This window comes from Camelus dromedarius, chromosome 23 (genome assembly GCF_036321535.1).
Source record: "Camelus dromedarius isolate mCamDro1 chromosome 23, mCamDro1.pat, whole genome shotgun sequence".
NCBI classification, from domain to species: domain Eukaryota; kingdom Metazoa; phylum Chordata; class Mammalia; order Artiodactyla; family Camelidae; genus Camelus; species Camelus dromedarius.
In genome coordinates, this window is record NC_087458.1 from 27,847,615 (window position 1) to 27,870,508 (window position 22,894).

At 49.7% G+C, this 22,894-nt stretch overlaps 1 protein-coding gene across 4 annotated transcripts in view; it reads left to right on the forward strand.

Moving 5' to 3' along the window:
* The window catches only part of RGL1 (ral guanine nucleotide dissociation stimulator like 1), a 257,097-nt gene that overhangs the window by 212,822 nt on the left and 21,381 nt on the right, over positions 1-22,894 (forward strand). For all 4 annotated transcript variants that reach the window (XM_010988516.3, XM_010988518.3, XM_064478083.1 and 1 more), the window contains 8 exons: positions 2,033-2,217; positions 5,325-5,449; positions 6,869-7,084; positions 10,644-10,747; positions 13,934-14,018; positions 18,885-18,974; positions 21,310-21,396; positions 22,714-22,746. In XM_010988516.3, coding sequence (XP_010986818.2) covers positions 2,033-2,217; positions 5,325-5,449; positions 6,869-7,084; positions 10,644-10,747; positions 13,934-14,018; positions 18,885-18,974; positions 21,310-21,396; positions 22,714-22,746 — 925 coding nt within the window. The remainder of the gene's footprint in view (positions 1-2,032; positions 2,218-5,324; positions 5,450-6,868; positions 7,085-10,643; positions 10,748-13,933; positions 14,019-18,884; positions 18,975-21,309; positions 21,397-22,713; positions 22,747-22,894) is intronic.

A 22,894-nucleotide genomic window follows, 5' to 3' on the forward strand; every position in this document is an offset into this window, starting at 1 on the left:
TAAGCTAACGTAGCAAACGTCAGGCTTACCTGTGCTCCAGGCTGTCACCCCACCTGTGTGCCCATCCTGGTTCTGGGATCGATGCTTGTCAGCGAAGAAGGGAAACTGTGGAAAAGGTCCTATCCCTTTTACAAATGAAATATTAGAGTGCTGCCTCATTTTCTTCTGTAGCTCGTGATACCTGATACTTCTTTTGGTGAAGAAAGGAGAAATAATGAAGGCTGTGTGTGGGGTCCCAAAAACTAGAAGTCCATCATCTTGGGGGGAGTTAAGGCTTCACCTTATGAAGTCGGGGGCAACACAAACATTCATTCAAAGCAGATGATGTAACAAGTGAAGCAAATATTGAAGGTTCACTGACTAGAAGTTCATTAATTTCATTTCGCTTGTGCTTTCAATTAATCCCAGAGCCCAGATTAATTTCTTCTAGCTTTCTGCAGGGGAATGAAGCGTTTGTTTACCTTTTGATTTAATCTGGACGAAAGCTTTAGAAAATGTTGAATTATTTCTATGGTTTTAAATTCCAGCATTAAGTGATGGTTTGATGTCATCTGTTTCTGCTGTTGGTACGTGAATTTTGCAGCTCCAGATGCCTACATGACCGTGTTAGTGAAGCAGTGATCCCCACAGCAGTGAGAACAGTTCATAAATTTACTTTCCTTCTGTGTTTGTACTTCAGTTCCAAAAGTTAAGCATTACACTGGCTTCAGTTGTATTTATGCCTTGATTGCAGTCCAGCTCTCTGCTATGAAATTGAGACGTGAAGTTTAGACACACCCGAGACAGCCCAGCCTGCAGTGTCATATGTGCATGTTTATGGGTCATAATACTTTTTAGTTTCTTTACAGTTTGTTAACTAAGCAAGTGATTAGTTTGAAGTACAATTCGATGGTAATTTTAAAATTTGCCCAAAGTTTCTTTTTTCAGCTGAGACATTTTGGTTAGGTCTTCAGCTAAAACCATGTGTCACATCTCTGTCAATAAAATGTGCATCGATGAATATGTAGTCCCTGTCCTCCCCTCCAGCCGTCATCAGTGAAGACGCCCTGTGTCCGGGGATGGCTGGTCGTCGGTGGGACAAAGTACCGCGCCCTCCGTGGACACAGCCCAGCACGTGCCGACCCAGGAGAGGCTGTAGAGTCTTCTTTGAATGTGGAGCCTGGAATACTAGCACGCAAAAGTTTTTATCCCTTCTGTCAGCCAGCTGTGTGCCTCTTCCGTTGAGCGGGAGGCTGCCCCTCACTGAGAGGGAACACGCTCGTGTTATCAGCAACGTGTCTGAAGGGAACTGGGCCCTGGTCCTCGTTCCACCCAGGGCGGACTCTGCCGAGTGGTCAGAGGACACCGCCTCCGCAGGGGCTCTTGCTTATCAAGTGTTTCCCCTTTACCTTGCAAACCCTAACTTCTCTGCTTACAGTTTCTCCCAGTTGAAACACATTGTCCTCTTGTAATTTGAGAGGCAAAAAGGATAATTGTGTGAGCACATTTTTGGTGGTATGCCGAAACCCCTGGTAATCTTTGTAAAATTAAATTTATACCTTTATCTTTCCGAAAGCCAGGCCCTTCCTTTGCTCAGATTTCTGGCCTGCTGTCAGTCATTTATTTCCTAAAATGTTAGTATAGTAGATTTTGTGGTCTCTGACTTGAGTGAATCCAGAATTGGAAACACGTAATCTTGTTGCATACAGATTACTTTGAAGTTGCTTCGGGACTCACTAAATCTTCTTCTGCTTGTCTTTTTTTTTTTTTTTGCTCTCTGTGGGTTTTTCCAAAGTTTCTGGTCCCCCTTTTTTGTTTTTACTTACAGTCTCCCCACTGCTCCCCAGCCACCACTGAAAATAATAAAAGGTAGTCAGGCCGTTTTCAAATGCTTTACCTTCACCGACATTGCCAGGAACTTCTGGGTGAATTACCTGCTGACCACCTGCCCGCGTCCCCCCGCGGCACGCCCACGCCAGGCCCCGGCCGGGGCTGTTCTGCGTCCCCTCGGCCCGCTGGATGCAGTGACTCTCCGTTTCTCTTCCTTCCTCAGCGCAATCGCCTCCATCCTGAGGGCCTGGCTTGACCAGTGCGCAGAGGACTTCCGAGAGCCCCCGCACTTCCCTTGCTTGCAGAAGCTGCTGGACTATCTCAAGCAGATGATGCCAGGCTCTGACCCGGAGAGAAGGGCGCAGAACCTTCTCGAGCAGTTTCACAAGCAGGAAGTGGACGCCGACAGTGAGTACTTGTCTGGTTCCCGGGGAGGAGCTAGGCTCTGGGTCTGCGAACCTCTGTGGTGGGATGTTCCCACTATGTTTGTAGAAGAGGAGGCCTTGGTTTCCCTCAGGACAAGCCGCTGGGGGACTGGCGGCAGGTGTGACATTCTCGAGGTTATCGAAGTGCTAATTTCAGCGCCTCTAGAGTTTTAGAGCAAAGGGGATATTCAAGACTATGTGGTCTGGCTCCCTCAGTTTATAGACGAGGAAAGTGATTTCCCAGGGCTTCTTTCCATACTGGAAAGAGGACGAGCTCCTCGGGGAGCTTTTACCTTCCTCTGTCATGACAGATCGCACGGAACCTGAATTCGCTTTTCATCATCTGCCTAACCGGGTCCTCCTTCTGTCAGGTGAGAACCCATCACAAACCATCCCCCATCCCCCCCCAGCAGGCAAGGAATTCAATCCAGTGCTGCTCCCACCCTCACAAAAGCTGGAGAAGTTGGGAAAACATGCTTCTCCTTCAGCCGGAAAGCATCTCTGGAATGTGTCCCCTGCCAGGGCCGATCACCGTCATTTATTTAGTGTCTCCCATGGCCTCACCAGAGGGAAGTTCCTGTGGCTGTTTTTTCCTCACTGAGGAGCTGACAGCCTATTTTCAAGGACAGAGGAAGGGCCACCGCGGCAGGCCGTGGGCTGCTCGAACTGTCAGGCTTTGAAGAAAGTCAGAGCGAGGTCAGGACGGGCCTGCAGCGTGACGTTTCACCCCCTCACTGGCCCGCGGGGTGGCGGCTGCCATGGCGGCTGACCCACTTGGAGCTTCTGACAGGCATTTCCCTGAAGTGACGCCCGATTTCCTCCGTGGGGGAAAGGAACTGCTTCCTCAGCACCGATAAGGGAAGCTGCATCAGTGCCAAAGAAAACAGCCTTAAACTCCAAACAGTCCCTGTTGTGAACTTTTTATGTATGGAGGCCAGGGAGGGGGAAAATGCGGTTGCATCACTGGCAGCTGACTGCCAAGTCCGCTGTATCGCAGATGACTTCACCCCCCGGGAATGTCTGAATACCGGGGGCACTCCTCCAGCTGCCGGCCTCAGCTCCCTTCAGGGCCTCCCCTCCTGTCTTTGTGCTCGAGTGGATGCCCGGGTAGAGCCCGGATCTCCCCACGGGGGCTGCCCCTGGCTCCCGGCCTAATTGGGGAACCGGTGGGACCAGTGGTCATTGTTTCCAGCCAGAATGGAAGGCCAGCCCCTTTGGCAGGCTGAGGCAGGTCGCCCGACTTTGGGAAGAAAGGCTTTTAGGCAATCCCAGGAGTGAATTTTCTTTTATGTTTGGAAATTTTTAATCAAGAAAGCTCTAAACTCTCTGTTTATTAAGTACAGGAATCGTTGTTGGAAAGGGGTTTTAGGAGCTGGGTCCCCAGGTGCTAACTTTACCCAATTTGATGCTGGCGAAAGCAAGCGAAGTCTCCTACACGTGTTTCAAAGGGGAAATTTTGCTTCAAGTGTTTACCTACTTACCTCTGGAAGACAGTCCAAAGCAGGAACAGTGAAAGCGTGGACTCGACCCCAGAGAGAAAGGACTGTGCCATCTTCCAGGGCACAGATCAGGCCTCATTCAGGGTTGAGTGACTGAGATCAGCCTTAGCACCCCAGGCCTTGGCTGCAGTGGGTCAGCCCCAGCGCCGCAGAGCGCCCGGGATAGATGTGCGTACAGTGCTAGCAAGAGGGCTGAGGGGCCCATTCTGACCTTTGGGATTTCAGTCAGATGTCTTATTCTTCCACCAGATGAGACAGGACCAGAATTATGTGGAGGAAAAGTGGTGAAATCATAGGGTTTCCACTTGCTTTAGCCCATGCCTGTTTGTGTCCCAGACTCCAGAGGCCGGCAGTGACTCCCTCCCACCTTCCCCAGTTGTGGCCCAGACCCAGGGCCTTCAACTCCAGGGTGAGGGGGCCAGTCTTAAATCACATACTTGTTACCGGAATTGGCGGATACCCACATGGTCCCCCTCAGCACCCCTTTTCCGCTAGGAAACCAAGAACAGGCCACCCCAGCTTGACCCACCATGCCTAAAAGTCTTACTTCACAAAGGCTTACGATGCAAGCATTCTGGGGGAGCGGTAACACACTGATTTAACTGTCTGCTGAGATGCAGCTGGCTGTGACTCGATTTTTCTTCTTGAGAATGGACTCAACAGGCAGGAGAGCAAGGAGTGTGAAGAAGGAGGCTGGGGAACCACCCAGCAATCGGGGAAGGTTTCCAGGGAGGGGAGGCGAGGGAGTCAAGGTAGACCTCTAACGATTCCAGTCCTGCAGAATGCGGCTCTCAGGCCGAGCCCGTCTGCTTTGGATTTGGAGTCCTGGGCCTTTCCCCACTTCTTCAGTCTGTGCCTTATTAATTTGCTAATTGATGATCTTGTCTCTAATGAGGTTCAGGTGGATTCAGGTTAAGACTGTTCTGTGGCTTCTAGAATACTTTCAAGTGGAAGCCAAAAGCTGCTTCTAAAATTTTGAGAACTCTAAGGACTTTTTGACAATTCTGAAGACTTCATCAGCATTTCTGATACCAAAATGGCCCCTCTTCTACTCCCCCTGCCTTCATGCCTAGGCCGTCTGGGCTGGTTATAAATGGCCCGGTAATTAAGAGCTGCGTAATTCGTGAATGTATGCGCATCCATGCATGACTGCGGCATTGTGCTGTGCCCCAGAAATTGACACAACACTGTAAACTGACTATACCTCAATTTAAAAAAAAAAGAATTGCATAGTTAGCTTTAGGAAATAGTTGGATTAGTGCTTGTGTTGATCAGAGAGGTTGAGGGAGCCCAGAATGAGGCCCCCGAACGTAGCCCAGCTGTGCTTCTCCAGACTCTGCCCAAGCTGGCCGTCCTTGGCCGGGGAGCCAGTGGTTTGTCCAAGTGACACCATGAGGCCTCTGAGCTTATAAAGCATCTCGGAGCAAGCAGAGGTTGGGAAGACCCTCATCCCAGTCCATGCTGTTCTCTCCCTGTGGGTTTGCTGAGGGATTGTAGCCGTCCCCTTCCTCAGTTCGAGTCCAGTTTGACTCTGTGAACAGGGTCATATACAGTGGCACCAGATGACTGATTTTTTTCCGCCTGTGTACAGACGGGTTTCCCAACACCATCTCCTTCAGCCTGGAAGAGGAGGAGGACCTGGAGGGGGGCGGGTCCGCGGAATTCACGTGCTTCTCCGAAGATCTCGTGGCCGAGCAGCTGACCTACATGGACGCGGTACGTCTCCCCCTTGTGCCTCAGATGCGCTTCTATGTAAAACGTGGGGAGTGACAGTACTGGTGGCCCCAGGGAGGGCAGTGGGGTAACGTGATTTGAAGTCTTTTCAAATCCTTGAGAGAGAGGCTGTGCCTGCATATGCAGAGTGAAGATGTGATTTGAATCACTCATCTGAATAATTCAGGCCTGAGCTCTTCTTACAATTCTGGGCGAAGGTGCTTTTCACTTGGCGCTCAATACCCAGAGGGAACCAAGAATTCTAATCCTGGTGAAACAAAATCTGTCCTGTTCCCTAGGTTTTCCTCTCCCTTTAGACTCATAAATATTTCAAGATCTGAACTGTTTTATTTGGAGGATTGTAAAGGGGTCAAAGTATAAGTTGGGATAAAATAAATTCACTGAACCCACATGTGACTCTATCTGGCAACTCATTTCCACATGTGCTTCCTGGTCTTTTGAAGTTTGAGTATTTTTGTGAGCTGTACACACTCGATCACATCAGTCACACCTCACAGCTCAGTGTTAGCTGGGTAAAGAAAAGAGGGCCATTACAGATCATCACAATGGTGTTAGCTCTTCTGCACTTTTATCACTCTGGAGGAAGCAGCGTAGAAAGTGGCAGAGAGCTGCCATCCAGTTAGCCGGCAAATAAACTAGCAGAAGTAAACCAGAGAGTCTGCAAAAGGTAAGTCCTGGTGCTCCCTCTGGAATACAAGCCCTCACACAGCTCAGATTGGGTTGTTGTACAAAGCAGATTCAGACTTGTCCACAAATTTATTCTTGTTCACAACTGATAGTGTAAGAAAAAGATGGAAAATTTCACTGGTTATGACTTTTAGGCAAGACCTGGAAACCAGGCTTTATTTAAATCCCTCTTTCTTGCTTTTACAGTGCGATGTTGAATAGTTTTTCCTTTTATACGTTTCTTACTTTCTTCATTTCAAATGACAGGAAATAGTGACACTGATGAGTGTCACGTGTCCTGCAAATCACTTTTCAGGTGAACCGGTATGCATCAAACCCAGTTCATGATTGTGAATGTCCAGAACGTACTGTGGATATGATTCTGAGGGCAAAATAATCTTAAACACTTCTTTTTGATTAGCAGTATAGATTTTTACCTGGCTTTCCTTCCAGGACAGAAAAGTCAAAATGTCTTTGGTCATTTAAATTTTCTTTTGGTCTTTGTGTTCCGTTTGTTCAGTTGAGCAGATTTAGAAAGAACGTGTGGCCTTTTCTGATCAGTTAATATATTAATCATTTACTTTTGTCTACTGAAATGGACACCATGAGGGAAAGCAAGTAGGAAAGGATCATTTGTGCCTTCACAAAATACCCATTTACAGACGACCCAGATGACGTGCTTTGCCATATGAAATGTCTGCGTTGTCCTTAAGGTCCATTCCTCTCTTGTTCCAGCAACTGTTCAAGAAAGTAGTGCCTCACCACTGCCTGGGCTGCATCTGGTCTCGAAGGGACAAGAAGGAAAACAAACACCTGGCTCCTACGATCCGCGCCACCATCTCTCAGTTTAACACCCTCACCAAATGCGTTGTCAGCACCATCCTGGGGGGCAAAGAGCTCAAAACCCAGCAGAGAGCCAAAATCATCGAGAAATGGATTAACATTGCTCACGTAATTGTCTTTTTCAAAATGTTATTTTTATGGGAGACGACTCCGTCACTCTGATGTTTCCATTTGGTTGAAAGGCAATTGAAGGACTACATGTGAGGGCGTGCTGGGTTTTGGTTGCCCTTGGTGTTGCCCTTCCGAAGTAAGAAAAAAGAAGTTGCTTTTCTTAATGGGGGAGTTTATGTGTTTTTCCTCTTCAAAAAAATTGTCCCCTTGCTCACTTCTTCCTGCTCATCGGCCCCCATACTACTGCTTCTCCTGGGTGAAATGGCATGTCTGCTTTTTCACAGACTGAGTGTTGGTCCTGCCCGTGTTCAGTAGATATAAACTCATGGTGTAAGTGTCTAATGGACCGCTCTTCAATGCAGACGGATTCCGCACACATTCTTCCAGCACCTGGAAGCGTTATTTATATCTTGTGCAGATTTGAAGAGCCGGTACCTTCTCTGAATCCTAAATCTCTTTTCTTAAGAGATACAGAGATTCCACATTAAGTGAGGGCTTTTCTGAGGGCCTTACATCTGAAGTATATTCCTCTGCCTGAATTACATTCTGCTGGCTGTCAGTCCCTTGGGTCAACTGCTTCCACGCCATATGACCCTCACTTACGGGCATCTTATTTCATGATTGAGAAAAGGTGAGCAGTAGTCAGTCAGTCAGTCAGTCACCAAACATCTCATGAGCCCCTAAACGCTCCTGAGTTGCAGCGTTAAGTACTTTGGGGTCATATACAGGCCCAGCACAATTAACGTGGCCCTGCAGGAGCCTGTCATCAAACAAGGAAGCTCAGATATGCTTGGAATTGGCTCAGCCCAGGCTGAAGAGGGGGGGCGGGGGGGCCTTACCAGATGAGCACTGCGAACGTGGAGGAGGGAGGATCTCTCCTGACGGGGGTGGTCAAGGAAGGCTCGGTACGTAGGGTGACCTTTGAATTTAGCTTTGAACAACTGATGGGATTTGGGGTATTTGAAGGTTGGGGAAGATTTTTTTTTCTAGGCAGAAGTTACATCAGCAAAAGCTATGTAATTAACAACAATTTTGACAAAAGTTGTCATGTAAATATCCTATGTCCTGGGCTGTAGGGGTCGGCGCTCTCCAAAACACATTTTGTTTTCTATCCCATTACGTACTTTTCTCATTAAGCCCCTGTCTATGGGCTTAATGCTGAAACTTTCATGTTTTCTGTTTGTTTGTTTTTGCATTTTCTTTTGTGGTCTTTGACTAAATAGCAAAGCCATAATTGTATCGGAGAAGCTGCTTTATTTTGAATCTTGAGGTGGTCTGATACCACAGACTTTTTCGTATATGAAAAAATACTCTATGGAAGAAACGAAGAATATCGTATGTGACTTAGATTTCTCCTGTTCTGAATTTAGCTTATTTATCAACAAGTGAGAGCTACAGAAGAAATTCTGATAGAGTGTGAAAGTGCATGGAACTTCTCTGTCTTCTTATAATGATTAAAAAAAATATATATATATATATAATTTTTTTGGCCACAAATGTCATATCATTTACAGTCATCTGTGTGTCTCAGAAGAAAATAATCTACCTTTAATCCAGTCAACTGCTTAGAAAATCTATGGACGCCTTATAGCATCTGTGTATGTGAGCGTGGGGCTCAAACAATCACTTTTGGTCCAAATTAAAGATAAATTGTGCATTTATGTGATAATGAGAAATCCAAATTGTATAATTTGAGATATACTCCAAACCCCACAGCACATGCTTAAAAGCCAAGGGTCCTTCACTCTTGGAGGTTTAGGCTCCCAGTGTTGAGCATGCTGGGAATTGTGTGGGTTACTTAATAAGATAATAAAACTCACAGGTGGTTTCCAGCCAAGATATATTTTATTTCTCCTGCATTAATCACATTTTCTGTTGAGAGGATGTTTGAAAATTGATCATTTTACATGCAGAGACTATCTCTGACCTAATGTGACTGTATTTTCTTGGACTGCCCTCACGGCTGCCTTTTTGCTTTTGCATCACATCTCCCTGAAGATACCTCTTCTTCTGGAAAGGGGGCCAGATGCTTCTCGTATTCCTTTAAACCCTGAGCTTAAGCCTCTTTCTGAATAATGTGTTCCATATGTTTATTACAATTTGCATGAAATATCTGTGCCCGAGTTCCTTTATTTATTGCAAGTTTCCTGATTTTTAGAACATAACTTGGATTCTGAACCTCTGTTGAACCGTGCTCTCGTGGGCTCGGTTTCCAGGCTGACTAATTCAGAGTGCATGCTGGCTCACTCGCGCGCTCGCTCTCTCCCTTGCTTTCTCTCTCTCTCTCTTTCTTTTTCAATAAAAGGAAAGCATTGAGGCATTTCAAAAGAGTGGGCATGACTTTTGTAAAGAACTTTGGCATTTACTCTAAGAAAATGTCGTGGGGTTTGTTTGTTTGGCACGGTAATTTTAAGTAGCCAGATTTGGGCGTGCTAAGTCAGAGAATGCCATTTTCCCTTCATAGTCAGGATCAGCATGACTTCATGAAGTGATCTTGTAAGCAGTGTGCATTTACACCCAACCAGCCTGGGACCTCTTGCCCCGGAAGCCCTGCACGAAGCCGAGCCCACGCGCACAGTGTCCTCGATCGTAAACAGTGGGTGTGCTACACTCCCACACGCCCGCGTAGGAAGCTTCTCCGTGGACGTGAGGCAGGCATAGTCCGCTGTCTCCGTGCTGCCACCTTCTCTTTCCGGCTGAGAATGGGGCCCTCTCTCCGCTTCGCTGTCCCTGCCGATCCTTCCGCAGGACGTTAACTCCAGGGTCACTGTCTGCTGCTGCTACAGCCTCTGAACGCTAGCTTCAGTGTGGGGATCAGGGAGCCCTTCTCCTGCCCCAGGAAATGCCATCCAGAATGCTTCCTGTTCTCTTTCTATTTTGTTTTAAAGCGCTGCCAAAATGAGTTTTATTTTAAAAGCCCAGGTTATTTTGGAAACATTGAGGTACCAAGGTGTTTCTGAATGTTTATGATTGAGGCACAAGCCAGTTTGAAACCAAATGAATGTGTATAAAAATACTCCCTCTTGGCCAAGGAGCATAAAAGCCAAAGTTCAACTTGTGGCGAATTTTTACTGCCAAGTTATACGCCCCCCCTCTGGACAGGGGTGGGTCATGAGATGTTTGATACCGTCTGACCTCGAAGTGGCTGCTGCCCGGTTCACTTTGTGGGTCTAAAGGATACAGGCATCTTTCATGGGTATTTTTAGGGCATCTGGGTGCTCGCAGCAGAAGAAAGTCTGCTTTCTCTCGCATAGCTCTGCAGACTCACCTCTGTCCGTGTTTTCACTGGGAAAGCTGGAAACTATAAAACTGTAACAACAACGCAAAAAAATATATTAAAGGGAGAAAAACAAGCCGGTGGAGCCAAAACCTATAAAGTGTTTCGGTGACCGGGGTGGGAGTAAGGAGCCACTTTTTTGATGTTCAGTATTTACACAGCTGCCTATTTAGTGGTAAGAATTCATAGCGGCTGTGATACTTCTAAAACAGGAAGCCACCAACTCACTGTATTATTGATATTTAAATGCCTTTTATGTTTTGATCGTTCTCCATACAGGAATGTAGAATCCTGAAGAATTTCTCCTCCTTGCGGGCCATCGTTTCAGCTCTGCAGTCTAATTCCATCTATCGCTTAAAAAAGACTTGGGCTGCGGTCCCAAAGTAAGTTCCCAGGTGTCTGCTCCGCTTTCTTTGGCTGGGCTGGTTGGTTGCTGCGTGAATGGCGTGGGTCCTCACCTGCCAAGCTCATATTATGTACCTAGAGAAACACACTTGAAAGCCTCTGCGTGTTCCAGGCGGGGTGCGTCTTACACATCGCCGCTAATGAGTTCTGAGGCAGGGCTGCTGCGGGAATCAGACCCATCCTCAGAGGGTGCCAGAGCCAAGATGACTGGCATGGGGGGTGAGTTTAAGGATGTGCGTCTTGTCGGGGGTTCGAGGGCTAAGGCTGTGGAGTGATGAAGTTACAGTGTGTTGCCGTTACTCCCGGTTATTTGGCAGCCACATTCCAGAGCCCTAAACCGTTGCAAGCCGTGAGGGATGACATGTGCAGACGGACGTTAGGTCTTGCTGTTCGACAGGAATCCGTTTGGCTCGTTTCCGCTTCAGCATATTAAAAGCTACCTTCGTGATGTTACAAACCTCTAAGTGCTCTTTCCTGGGTACCCGACAAAAATTATTAACTGACCACTTTCTGTGTTGTGATTTTCTTCATATTTCTTGCTGTAACCTTTGGAACGATGAACAATAGAATGTCCTTAACTGTTTCACTGTCACTCTTGCCCCCATTCCCAGAGCTTCACTCACAGACCAGAGGGTCTGGCGGTGGTAGAGTGCGTGCTTAGAGTGTACAAGGTCCTGGGTTCAATCCCCAGTACCTCCGTTAAAAACTAAATATAAATAAATAAATAAACCTAATTACCTCCCCCTCCCCCCCAAAAAAGAAGAAATCAGGCCATAACAGGGAAGGATGAGTGGACTGTTTATATATGCTACTGAATGCAGCATAGTCAGCTCCGGCCCGGAGAGGGGCCATCTGGCTCCCCAGGCAGGCCTGCCTTGTAGAATCGGTGGGTTTGGTCCTTAGAGTCCACGTGGTCAGTTCCATCAGCTCACTCAGAGCTGGCTAAGCCTTCAGGGAATGACACTGTCCCAGCTTGCAAAAGACTCAGGTTGGTAAACCAGAGCTTCGAAGATTTATGCTGAGAGGAGTCCCAGAGCACCCAAGCGACCGATAAGCTCGGATTCTTAATCAGGGGAACGTCTGCTTGGGGGACGTCACATTATTTATGACGTGATCCTTTGATGGGTAGCGGGTTTGGAAGTGGGCGATCCTAGTGCCTGGTGTTCCGGGTCTGCAGACGCCACCGCCAGCTGGACTCCAGAGCTCGGCTCTGTTATCTGTCAGGAGAAGGAGGGGTGGACAGGCTTTTCAAAGTCGAGTGCAGTTTTCCTGATTCCCGGTCTTTTCTTGGGTTCTTCCTCCTTTTCATTAATTTCAATAATCAAGTTGACTCTGTGTGTGATAGAGAGATTAGTTGATTGATATTCTCTGCACGGGAGTCTTAGGAAAGACACGGATCCTATCAAGTCGTTAGGTGACAGGGCCCGGTGAGACAGGGAAGGAAAATCAGATGCCTGCAGAGCCCTCGTCCTCGACACCCCGCCCCCTCCCCTCACCCTCACCGCTGCGCCCCAGCCGTGGTGTCAGAAACAAAGGGACGATCAGGGGCCGACATGCAGCCAGCCTTGCCCCACTGCAGCCTTCTCTGGTGGCAGTGAAAGGTAATCCTGTCTTCCCTTGGTGGTCCATACATTGCACTCTATGGAAAGTCACTTAGGCAGCCTAAGATTTCATCCACAGCAAATTTGAGGCTAAAACACAAGTTAAAAAAAAAAAAGTAGACTTGTTCTCTAATCTCCTTGGTTATCATATGAGAAGGTCCATTCTTGAGCTGGCTTCTGTATTTAAGAAGGACCACAGAACCAACCTCAAAGCCCTGTTCTGCACCATATGGGCGTCTGGTTTGTTTCTTGGTTGGTTGCTGGGTTCAGGTTCTAGCAAGGACGCTACAGAAGTACCACAGGTCCTTAGAGAAGCCACTTCCGCACCAGCTTTACACAGTTCCCATTGCTAAATGCGAGGGACGGGGTTAAGACATCTTACTGGTTATCACTTTCCCCATGATCCTTTACGTTAATAACTTTCAGAAGACAGCTGTCTATTTTTCTGTTTAAGCCCACGTGTGATTAAGTTCTTAATGGTTCTTCCCAAAATATAGATAGTTTTAAGGATTCTTTTTTAATTCTAAGAGTAATATATTCATTGTAAAACACATAAATTCTTAGCAGTGGCTTTCTCATGATAATGAAAGTGTTGCACAGATAGTACCCTCTCTGTGGGTTCTTTGACTTCAGAACCATGCACTCAGCAACCCTAGAGGGGCCAAGGAAAGCAGAGGCCCGTGGAGACGCGGGGACTAGGGCGGGGCAGGAGCGCAGTGGGCGCTTTGTGTGTGTGACCCTGCTGATTTCACAGCCATCCTGTGAGGGGCCATCGGGGCTTCCACTGTGCAGATAAGAAAACAAGCTCAGGAAAGTTCAGCCACTTGGCTGAGATCTTTTAGGGAGAGAGTGGCAGAGTTGGGATCTGAACCCACGCCCCTCACTGCAGAGCCCATGCTGAATCCACCGTATACTTTGACTTTGAGAGGAAGACCACCAGCCTGTGAGTCTGGAATTTGGGTTCTGTGCTGCAGCTCTCAGCAGTTAGTCGTGGAAACTTGGGCAAATCCCTGACCCTGGCATCTTCACCTCTGAAATGAGGGGACTGGCCAAGATGATTTCTCGGGGCCCGTGGGGCTGTGTGTGTGTTGCTAAGATTAAATTTTTTTTAACTTGCTAAAGGCAACATGTCCCAATCAGGCACCTTTAATACCCCAATTTAACAATTCTTTTAAAAAATTTTTTCTTAATTGAAGTACTGTCAGTTACAATGTGTCAGTTTCTGGTGCACAGCAGTGTCCCAGCCATGCCTATACATACATAGTCAACGATTCTTTTTAATGATTATAACATGCATGGTTAGAAAATATCCCTACACAGGCTCTTTACGCAGGTGACCATGTCTACCTTAAAGAAAAAAAGAGGCCACCCTGCATGAGAAAAGTCATTGGCTTCACCTGTGCTCACCTTGCCCACGGGTCCTGAGCTCGGCGCCACCACCCCGTGGCCCTGGCTCCTGAGGACAGCCACCCCCCGGGGCCCTGGGTCCTGAGGACGGCCAGGCCGGGGGGTTCGGCTTTTGCTAATCTTCATTTGTTAATATTTTCTTCATCCCTTTTGTAGGGACCGAATGCTGATGTTTGAAGAACTTTCAGATATCTTCTCAGACCATAACAACCATCTGACCAGCCGGGAGCTGCTGATGAAGGTGAGGGCACTGGGTTGACAGCCTGGGAAGCCATTCCCGGGGAGAGTAGCTTGGAGGCTGCTTAAATTCCTGAAGTCCCATGAGAAAGCCTAACGGGACCTGAAGGCTGAACTTTTGGTTGTTTTGGGTTTTTTTTTTTATGCCAAATCTGAGAAGCTTGGGGCTGAGAAAACTCAAAGTCCAGCACCTCAGCTTGACTGTTGCACAACCAGATTGTGAGACTCGTGTTGCCACGTGTAGCTCCTGAAACCTGCTCTGTGATCGCCGCGCGCTGGCAGGTTGGTGGGGGAGAGGCCCCAGGTTATCCTTCTCAGCGGGACATCTCCTGGAGGCACAGGGGCCAAGCCTGCAACTCCACGTCCTTTATTTGGACTGAACTGCACACGCTGGCAGTCAGCAGTATTTGTGGGACAGCAGACGAGGACTGACTTCTGAACTCCAGGCCAGGCAAAGCGGTAGCTTGGTTCAATTCATTTCTCCAGGAGCTTGTTGAATGCCTAAGGGTTTGTAAAGCGTTGGGCCTCTGGGAGTATGGAGATGGCTCATACAGACCCTGTTTTCAGGAACTCACCTTCTGGTGGGTGGATATAGACCCTAAACAAGACTAAGGAGGCAAATAGAGGTACAGATAACAGGTTGTGAACAGTCACCAGAGGGGAACATGGCCCAGGCATTATCTTTACAGCCTGTCCATCCAGTAGGCTTGTATCTTCCTCATTGGCAGGTAGCCAAGACTCAGAGAGCTAAGGGATGCGCCCGAGCCCCACACCCGGCGGGTAGTGGGGCTGGAACGCGGATCCAGCCTGGTGAGCTTTGATCTGTGCTTTTAACACCGAGGCATAAAACTGTTGCTTCGACCGCTTGGGAGCAGGAGGCAGGGTAGGTGAGGTAGAACTTCAGAGAGAAGGTAAACTGGTAACTCCGTGCACGTCGATGGAGCTCTCACCCTGCTCGGCGTTGGGGGTACGACCGACTGCACGGAAGGCGCTCTCTGCCCTCACGGGGGGGGCTGGAGGGGCGGGTGAGAATGAAAGCCCCGGATGTGCGCTGCCGCTCGGGGCCGCCCTGCGCCGGGCGAGCAGAGCACAGGGTCCTTGTCCTCAGTCTCCTTTTCTATGAATGGGACACGACAGCAGTACTGGGTAGTCTACCGACATCACAGAACCGTTTTGAAGATTGACTAAGATAAAATATGCGAAGGCGATGAGCAAATGTAACTCATTTTTAGTATTTGGCAAGCTCACTATTTGCTAGGCCGAAGTATGCCTCACAAATGAAGCTGAGTCGAGCGTGAGCTACGTGTACAAGCCTAGAGCCGACGCTAAGAACAGGCATCGGGTGGTACCGGTCAGATGAGCCGTTCCCGGACTTGCATCCGTTCCCGCCCTCCTGACTGTCCCTCCCCAGTCCTGCTCTTCCTTCAGGTCTCAGTGCGGACTCCCCTTCTTCCTGGATCCTTCCTGGACACACTCGGGTCTGACCAGGCACTTCCCGCGTGCTCTAGAAGCCCGACACCCCTCTAGCCCAACTCTTCCCATGTGCGCCCTTAGAAATTGCCTGATGAATGAATTGTGCATTTACCCTGTCTCCCCACTGGCCTGCAAGCCTCTTGCAGGCGAGGACCTTTTCACCATTATATCTCTAATGCCAAACACGTTAGGCATGGAGTGAGTGCTCAGAAACTCTGACTCCGTGAATTGAGGGGCCTTCTGATTCACATGACTTGAACAACTTGCCCCCTATTAGCCCTTCCCAGAGAGGTGATGCCAGCGGGGCCGCGGGGCTGCTGTCTGACTTTGGGTTTGGCCCACTGGGCAATGCTTGCTTGCTTGCTGAGCTCGGGTTGCTCCCTGCTTCACATCCCCCAGGAATTTGCAGGCTTTAAAACGGAAGCTCATCAGGCTCGAAGGAGACGGCTCAGTGGTCTCCCTGTCAGCGATACAAGGCTAGACTCACTGGAGCCACACATTCAGATCCCAACAGCTCCGAGTCATCCCTCCAAAGCAGATAAATTGCACACTCCGCAGCCCGTGGCCTGGTGGCCATCTTCTGGCTGACAACTTAGAAGCAGAGCTGTATCTGGACATTAAAGGTCCCATAAGCCTTTCTCAAATGTAGACGCTTACCCCGCGCGCTAAGTTAAATCTCTCATATATGGCTCAAACCCCAGAGAAGTGAAAACCTTGGCTCTGGATTCATGTGGTCTGGGCCTCATCATTAAGGACAGTGGAATGTTTGGGGCAGGTCACATGTATATGGAGGGCCCTCTCCAGTCTTCTCTGTTTATTATTCTCCACATGAAGTGTATAACTCTGGGTGTTAATTCTCAGTGCAGTTCTTTTTTTAAAAAAAATGAAATCAGAGTACTTAAGTTTTCAGAAGAGCCACTAAGGAAAAATGCCGGCCTCCATTTAACGCGCCAGGCTGCACCTGCCCCGGTCTGTGGCGGTCTTACTCTTCCGTGGCGTCTCTGCTGCTCCTGGGTGGACGTAATGGGCTACCTCTAACACTGCGGTTGAGGCGACATAATAATTAGCAAAAGTCTATGGTTTTCCTTTTGACTATTGGAAACAAATGCTTTTATTTGACTCAGTGATTACCTTAAACCTGTTACCTCTTCGTGATTTTGGAAACTTGGATCATTCCAAGCAGGTAAACTAAGGAGTCCACACACTTCAAAACAGCAGGGAGGCAGAGGACCACCAAACCTTCTTGGCTCGTGGGACCCTTGGTGAGCATTCTCCCGGATCGAATTGCTGTGAACACCTCCTAGAAAGGCGCAGGCATTTGGCTCTGCTGGCGCTGTCCGCTTAGCGAAGCTCCGAAACGCACTGCTGTCAGAGCCGGGGCAGAAGCCTGTTAGGGCTGTTAGGCCTGTTCACATAAAACCATTGACTTAACCGGTGTGGAGTGAGAGGAGTCCAGTGCCTGTGTGTCACCCTAGTGGGAGAGGCTCCTCCGAGGCCCAGGAGCAGGATGGATGCGGGCAGCTGACCTCTGCCAAAGAAGAGAAAGGAGGACACAGAGGGGACGAGACGGGGGACAGCGGGACGCTGATGGAGGGAGAGGTTTGGGATGCATCCAAATGCGGGTGATGATTAAGGCCATGGGACTGAAGATGGAAGCATAGCGAAAAACAAGAAGATGACTTTGTCAGAAAGAAGCATCACTAAGCGGGTGTGACCATGAGCAGCAGCAGGAGGGAGAACCAGAGCAGTGCGGTCACAGAACCTGTGAGGTCTTGAGAAGTTTCAAGGGATGGGTGTTGTGGGACCTTGCAGGGCAAAGGATTTAGGGCCGAGGAACGAAGACACTGACATGGCTGATTATGGCACATGGTGGATTTTCACTTGGCACCTCATTTGGAAGAACTGACGGCAGCCAGTCTTTAGTTTTCCAGCCAGTAGGGGAATCTCACTCTCATGAAGTCATGGAATCAGCGAGTCTTCTAGCCCCCGGCTGGAAGGGAGGAGGTTGTCCTCAGCACTCTTCCTAGAGCACCCCCATTTCAGTGATTCTCAGGAGCCTCTTCACTCTTCAGAAGTCCTTCTTAAGAATTTCGGTTAGATCTGCAATAATTTTCCCTACACTGTGCATCTGCCAATGATTGAGAAACCGGAAGGGGAGCCAGAAGGAACTGGAAAGAGATGACACTCGCCTTCAAGTCAGAAAGAGTTGATTTCTCACTGCAAGCACATTCTCGAGAATTTGGGAGGACCCAGAACCACCCAGCCCAGGAAGCGGCACATTTCAGGCCACTTTCGTTTCCCCCCCAGGAAAGACTCTTAGGTAGGAGGTCCTCAGACGATACCTCTCCTTGTTACCGTTCGTAACAGAGAGCCTGAAAGTAGGCAGTGTGTGGCTGTGGCTTCTGTCCCTGGCGGTGCCCCTGGCCCGGGGGAAGGCTGGTGAATGATGGAAGATGCTGATGCTGCACTGCCGTCGGAGAGGCCGAGCCGCTGAAAGAGGTCCCCTCGTAGCTGTGCGGCGGTGAAAGGCCACATGCTGTGGTCACGTAACAAGCCCAGGGCAGCTGACTGAGGGGAAACCGACGCAGAGGTGACGCGCTGCCGAATTGTGAAATTCACCTCCCATTCATACAGTTCCTGGAAAATGAGAACTTAGCAAGACCCCGAAACCACAAAACCAGAAACCCCTTCTGTTCAGTCAGCAAACTGGAGATCAGTCATTATGCAGAAGAGTTTGTTGTTACAACAGAGGGGAGGCGACACAGAGCAGCCATCTGTCCCCCGGCGCCAGGAGGAAGGGGTGATTTAGAGGCAACTGGGGGGGATTGACTGGGGGAGAAAAGAGGGGGAAAAAATGTCTGAAGGTCTGGCTTTCATACATTAGTGCTGGCCTTCCTCGGAAAACTTCCGGTACAGAAGTTTCATTTAGCTGAGCCACACCACAGAAATGGTCTCTTTTCTTTCACAGCACGCGGGGACGTGCGTGTCAGGCCAGGATCAAGAAAGCACAAAACAGGCAGAGGAAGAGCTCGTCACTTTCCAGGACAAGTGATTCCTTTGAGGGATATTTGGGGTGTGTAAAAATTGTCTCCAGCTCCAGAAACGGCCTGCTTTGTATTAACGAGAGATTTTACAGCTAAGTCGGGGGCTCTTCTTACAAAATAGGGGGCGAGCAGGATCAGCCGTTGTCGCCAGGCCTCCTCACACACAAGACCCCTCGCCACCAGCCAGCCCGAGGCCTGCCTGGACAGCGCAGGGCCTGCTGGAGGCCCCTTGGTGTTGCGCGGCGTCCAGATGGCGGGGGGCAGGGGTTCTGCCCCGGAACCACGCACCCCTTGCTCCTTGGTGGTAGCATCATCCTCCGTAACCCTCCTCCGCATGTGTTTCTGTTTCTTAGGAAGGAACCTCAAAATTTGCAAACCTGGACAGCAGTGTGAAGGAGAACCAGAAGCGGACTCAGAGGCGGCTTCAGCTCCAGAAGGACATGGTATGTCAGGTCCCAGGCCTTCCCGAGGCCACCCCCCACCACGGCCAAGAGCACAGCCCCGTGTGCGTGATGGGCCCCGGTCTGCTGGGTGCCCCAGCTTTCCAGAATGTTCCTCCATTCTCACCCTCGTTTGTTCCCAGCGACCCTGGGAGGGCTGCAGGAAAGCCTTCCTCCCTCCCACTCAACCCAGCAGGAAGTAAACACTGAGAGTCGCAAATCATGTTGTTTTCTGGAACTTTTTTTTTTTCCTGGAAGTGAGGGAAAGTCTGCGGCAGGTAGATGTCTGTCCCCTTTTGCTGTCCTGTGCCCACGCCTGCCCTCAGGAGCTACTCCTCCCTTGGCCTCGAGACCTCCTGGGCTTCAGTTCCCTGACGGGAATGCCATCTGCGGTCAGCACTGAGCACGTGGTGGCCCAGGACAGAGAGCGTCGGCTCCCAGGAGGACTTGGTCCTTGTCCTTGGAGATCATTTGTTCCAACCAGTCTGTTCATTTTCTGCCTCCCCTCACTGACCCCACGCGCGCACCAGCTCTTTCTAGTTTGTCAGGACTCGAGGGGGCGCCCTACCTCCCTCTTTAAGACCGGAAGGCACTTTTAATGTCATTGGCTTGAAGTTTAAGCTTCCCCTAGCTTTTGGCACAGAAGGGGGAGACCAGAGAGAGGAGGTCAGAGTCTGACAGACTGTAAATACCCTCCCCCCTGCTGTGACAGCCTCCTTCTCCTGCTCTGGAGGGCTGGTCATGAACCAGGCGTGTTGTTTCTGACTGACGGGCTCTTCTGTGACACGGCCCCGAAAACACCCGCAGCATTGCAGGCTGCTTTTGGCTGTTCAAAGACAAGTTAAAAATAGCTGGGGTTTTTTTTTTTTTTTTTTGAAAGAGAGATTATTTTGGTTCAGGATGAGACCTTGGACGCATGATAGGGAAGGACAGGCTGCAGCTGACAGTGAGGTCCTGGAGGACAAAGTGCTCGCGGGCGCAGCCCTCACGAAGCGGCCCCGCGAGGAAGCCCCGGGCGGGCCCTCATCTTCCTGCCCGGGTGGGCTGTAGGGTCAGGTGTCGGTTCATCTTCTCTTCGGAATGGCTAGGGCCTCGGCGGCCTGGGGGAGAACAGAGACAATCTCAAAGGACATTTGGTGAAATTAAAAGGGCACAGACATACCTGCCGTTGAAGGGCTCCTACCTGCATTTCCGAGGGACAGGTTTTTTTTTAAATAAACTTTTTGTTTTAGAATTTAGAGACGAGTTCCAGGTAGTACAGAGAGCTTCTGTGAGCCCATCGCCCATCCCCCGCCTTTGTGAGCATCTTCTGTAATCATGACCCACCCTTCTGTCAATACTAAGAAACCCACCCGGGCACAGCGCTGTGAACCGGAGTCCAGACGTGGCTTGGATTTCGCTAGTTTTCCGTGAAGTCTCCTCTTTCTGTTCCAGGATCCAACCCGGCCCCTCCGCCGCATCTAGTTGCCTTGTCAACCTGGTTTCCTCTGCTCTGTCACAGTTTCCGAGTCTCTCCTTGTTTTGCGTTGTCTGGCAATGTTCAGGAAGACTGCCCTGGTATCCTTAGAATGTCCCCCCGCCAGGGCGTGTCTGCTGTCTCCCTAGTGGTTGGGCAGACGGAGGTTACGGGTCTGGGGAAGAACACCACAGATGTGAGGCGCCCTTCTCAGCCATCGCAGAGGGGGTGGCATCTGGTGTGGCTGATGCGTTAGCCCGCATCACTTGGTGAAGGTAGGGGTGTCGGGTTTTCCACTTCCAGGTGACTGGTTTTCCCTGTCCCTCCTCTGTTCTTCAGAACCGAGCCACCAAGCTGCCATTTAAATAGTGGCGCCCCACGCTCCTGTGGTCACACTTCTCCAGTGTGCCCCCGCCCACTCCTCCACCGATGGCGAGGCCACCCCTACCGGGGCCGTCCTCAACCACCTGAGTGTCTGCACGCTGTGAAAGGAGCAGATGTCCCTCTGGCCTGAGTCTAAGCAGTGTGGAAACCCACTGTGAACACGTGGGAACCGCCTCCTGGCTTTGGGGCTTGGTTTTCGTGACTTTGAAAGTGACCCTGGTGATGGAGTTCCTGACCCATTTGTGTGGGAATTTAAAACAGTTCATTCATAGAGGTTAGCGCTCGTGGCCTTAAATTGGGCCTGAAATGGTCCTTAATTATCCTCCAAATGGTGCCGAGGCTCACCGAGCCGTTCCAAGAGTGCCTGCGCCTTCATCTGCACTTGGGCACGCTGTTGAAGGGAGCGGACCACAGGTCCGTTTGGTCCGGTGTGCAGGTTACTGAAGCCCTAAGCTTTTCAACAACGGCAAAGACGGGTTTGCTGTGCTTGCCTTCCAGGGTGTGATGCAGGGGACTGTGCCCTACCTGGGCACCTTCCTGACCGACCTGACCATGCTTGACACGGCCCTCCCGGACTACATCGAGGTGAGTTCTGGGCCGGCGGGGCAGTTGGACCTGCCGCCTTCTCACTGGTTACCCCAGAGGGAAATGTGCTTCTGTGTCTGCGGGGGGCCCACTGTGAACGTGGCGTTATGCTCCGTGCTCTGAGGAGCCCAAAGATGAAGACCGCCAGCCGTGGCCCCCAGTGTGGTGGAAGGTGTACATCCAAGCAGGCAGTGGTGGGTAGAAGTGATGAGAATTCAAACAGAAACACACCGAGAGAAGAGGAGACGAGGCCACGACCAGTTCCAGATGAGGGGGTGGCATGGCAGGGCCTTGTGAAGGAGTGGGTTTGAGCAAGACTGTGATGTTGGGCAGGACTTGGACAGGTGGAAATGAGGGGATCATATGCCTTAACACTCTGCCTGGTGGGGCAGGGGGTCAGTCCAATTTGTGGATTTTTAAGTATCCTTCTTTGGTTTGTTTGTTTCACATTATCACCTTTTCGCTCTCTCTCTCCCCACAAATGGGAAAGAAGTGAAACCCAGTCAAACAAGCTACGTGTTAGTAACAGTAATAGAGTATTGCATGGAGGAGAGATTTGATATTCGAGATGAAATTTTGAGGACTTCTTGCGTATTTAAATGCATCCCACCTTCCTCGTCGTCACTTGCAGTCAGCCTCTCACTCTAACCAGGAGCAGCAGCCACTTGGCGCGTGCCTCCCTCCGCGCGCGCCCGTCACAGGGCCCGTGCTGAGTCTCACACCCGCTGCCTCAGCTGGGCTCCGGAGACACTCACCAGTGTTGGGGATTCCGGTGGTGGGGCGCGACCAATGATTTAGAGATTAAATTCAGCCTTCTGAGAATAGGGTCGGGGGAGGGGGGGATGGAGAATTGAAACTTAACTTCTATGATGATGTTATGTAGAAGTGTCTTCCCTTTCGATAAACCATCAACAATTTGGTTTCCAGTATGAGTCAGTAACCATCTGTCTTCATCGCTTTGGGGCCAGGAAAGGAAAAACAAAAGTGTAGCCGGACATTCACTCAAGCTTTTGCCTTCACTGACTCTCCGAATGTATTTGGATTCTCTGAGTTGTAAATCCTTTATCATTGCTGTTTGAGTTGGTTTCAGACATTCTAGGAGAAGGCTGTCTGCCCATCCTGTCCTATTATAATTAAAAGAATGTCTTTCTTTAAGCGAATGAGACATCTCTTCCTCCAAGGTAGCCATGATAACGGTGCCATGAACAACTGTGACTTGATTGTCCCTTTGATCTAGCTTAATACGACCCAGAACAGACAGGGCTGTGCTTCAAAGTAGCTTGGTTCGTCACTCTTCCTTGTTCTAAATTCTTTCAGGGCGGCCTGATAAACTTTGAGAAGAGGAGAAGGGTAAGTGGGGGCTCGGCTGGCTGTGGTTTTCCGTTTTACTTCATCTGGGCGTGAACAAAATTATTAAGGAGTGGAGACAAGTTTTTTGTAGAGGCAGGAGAAAGAGAATTAGCATTTATTGAACATTTATTGTGTATCACTGTGCTTG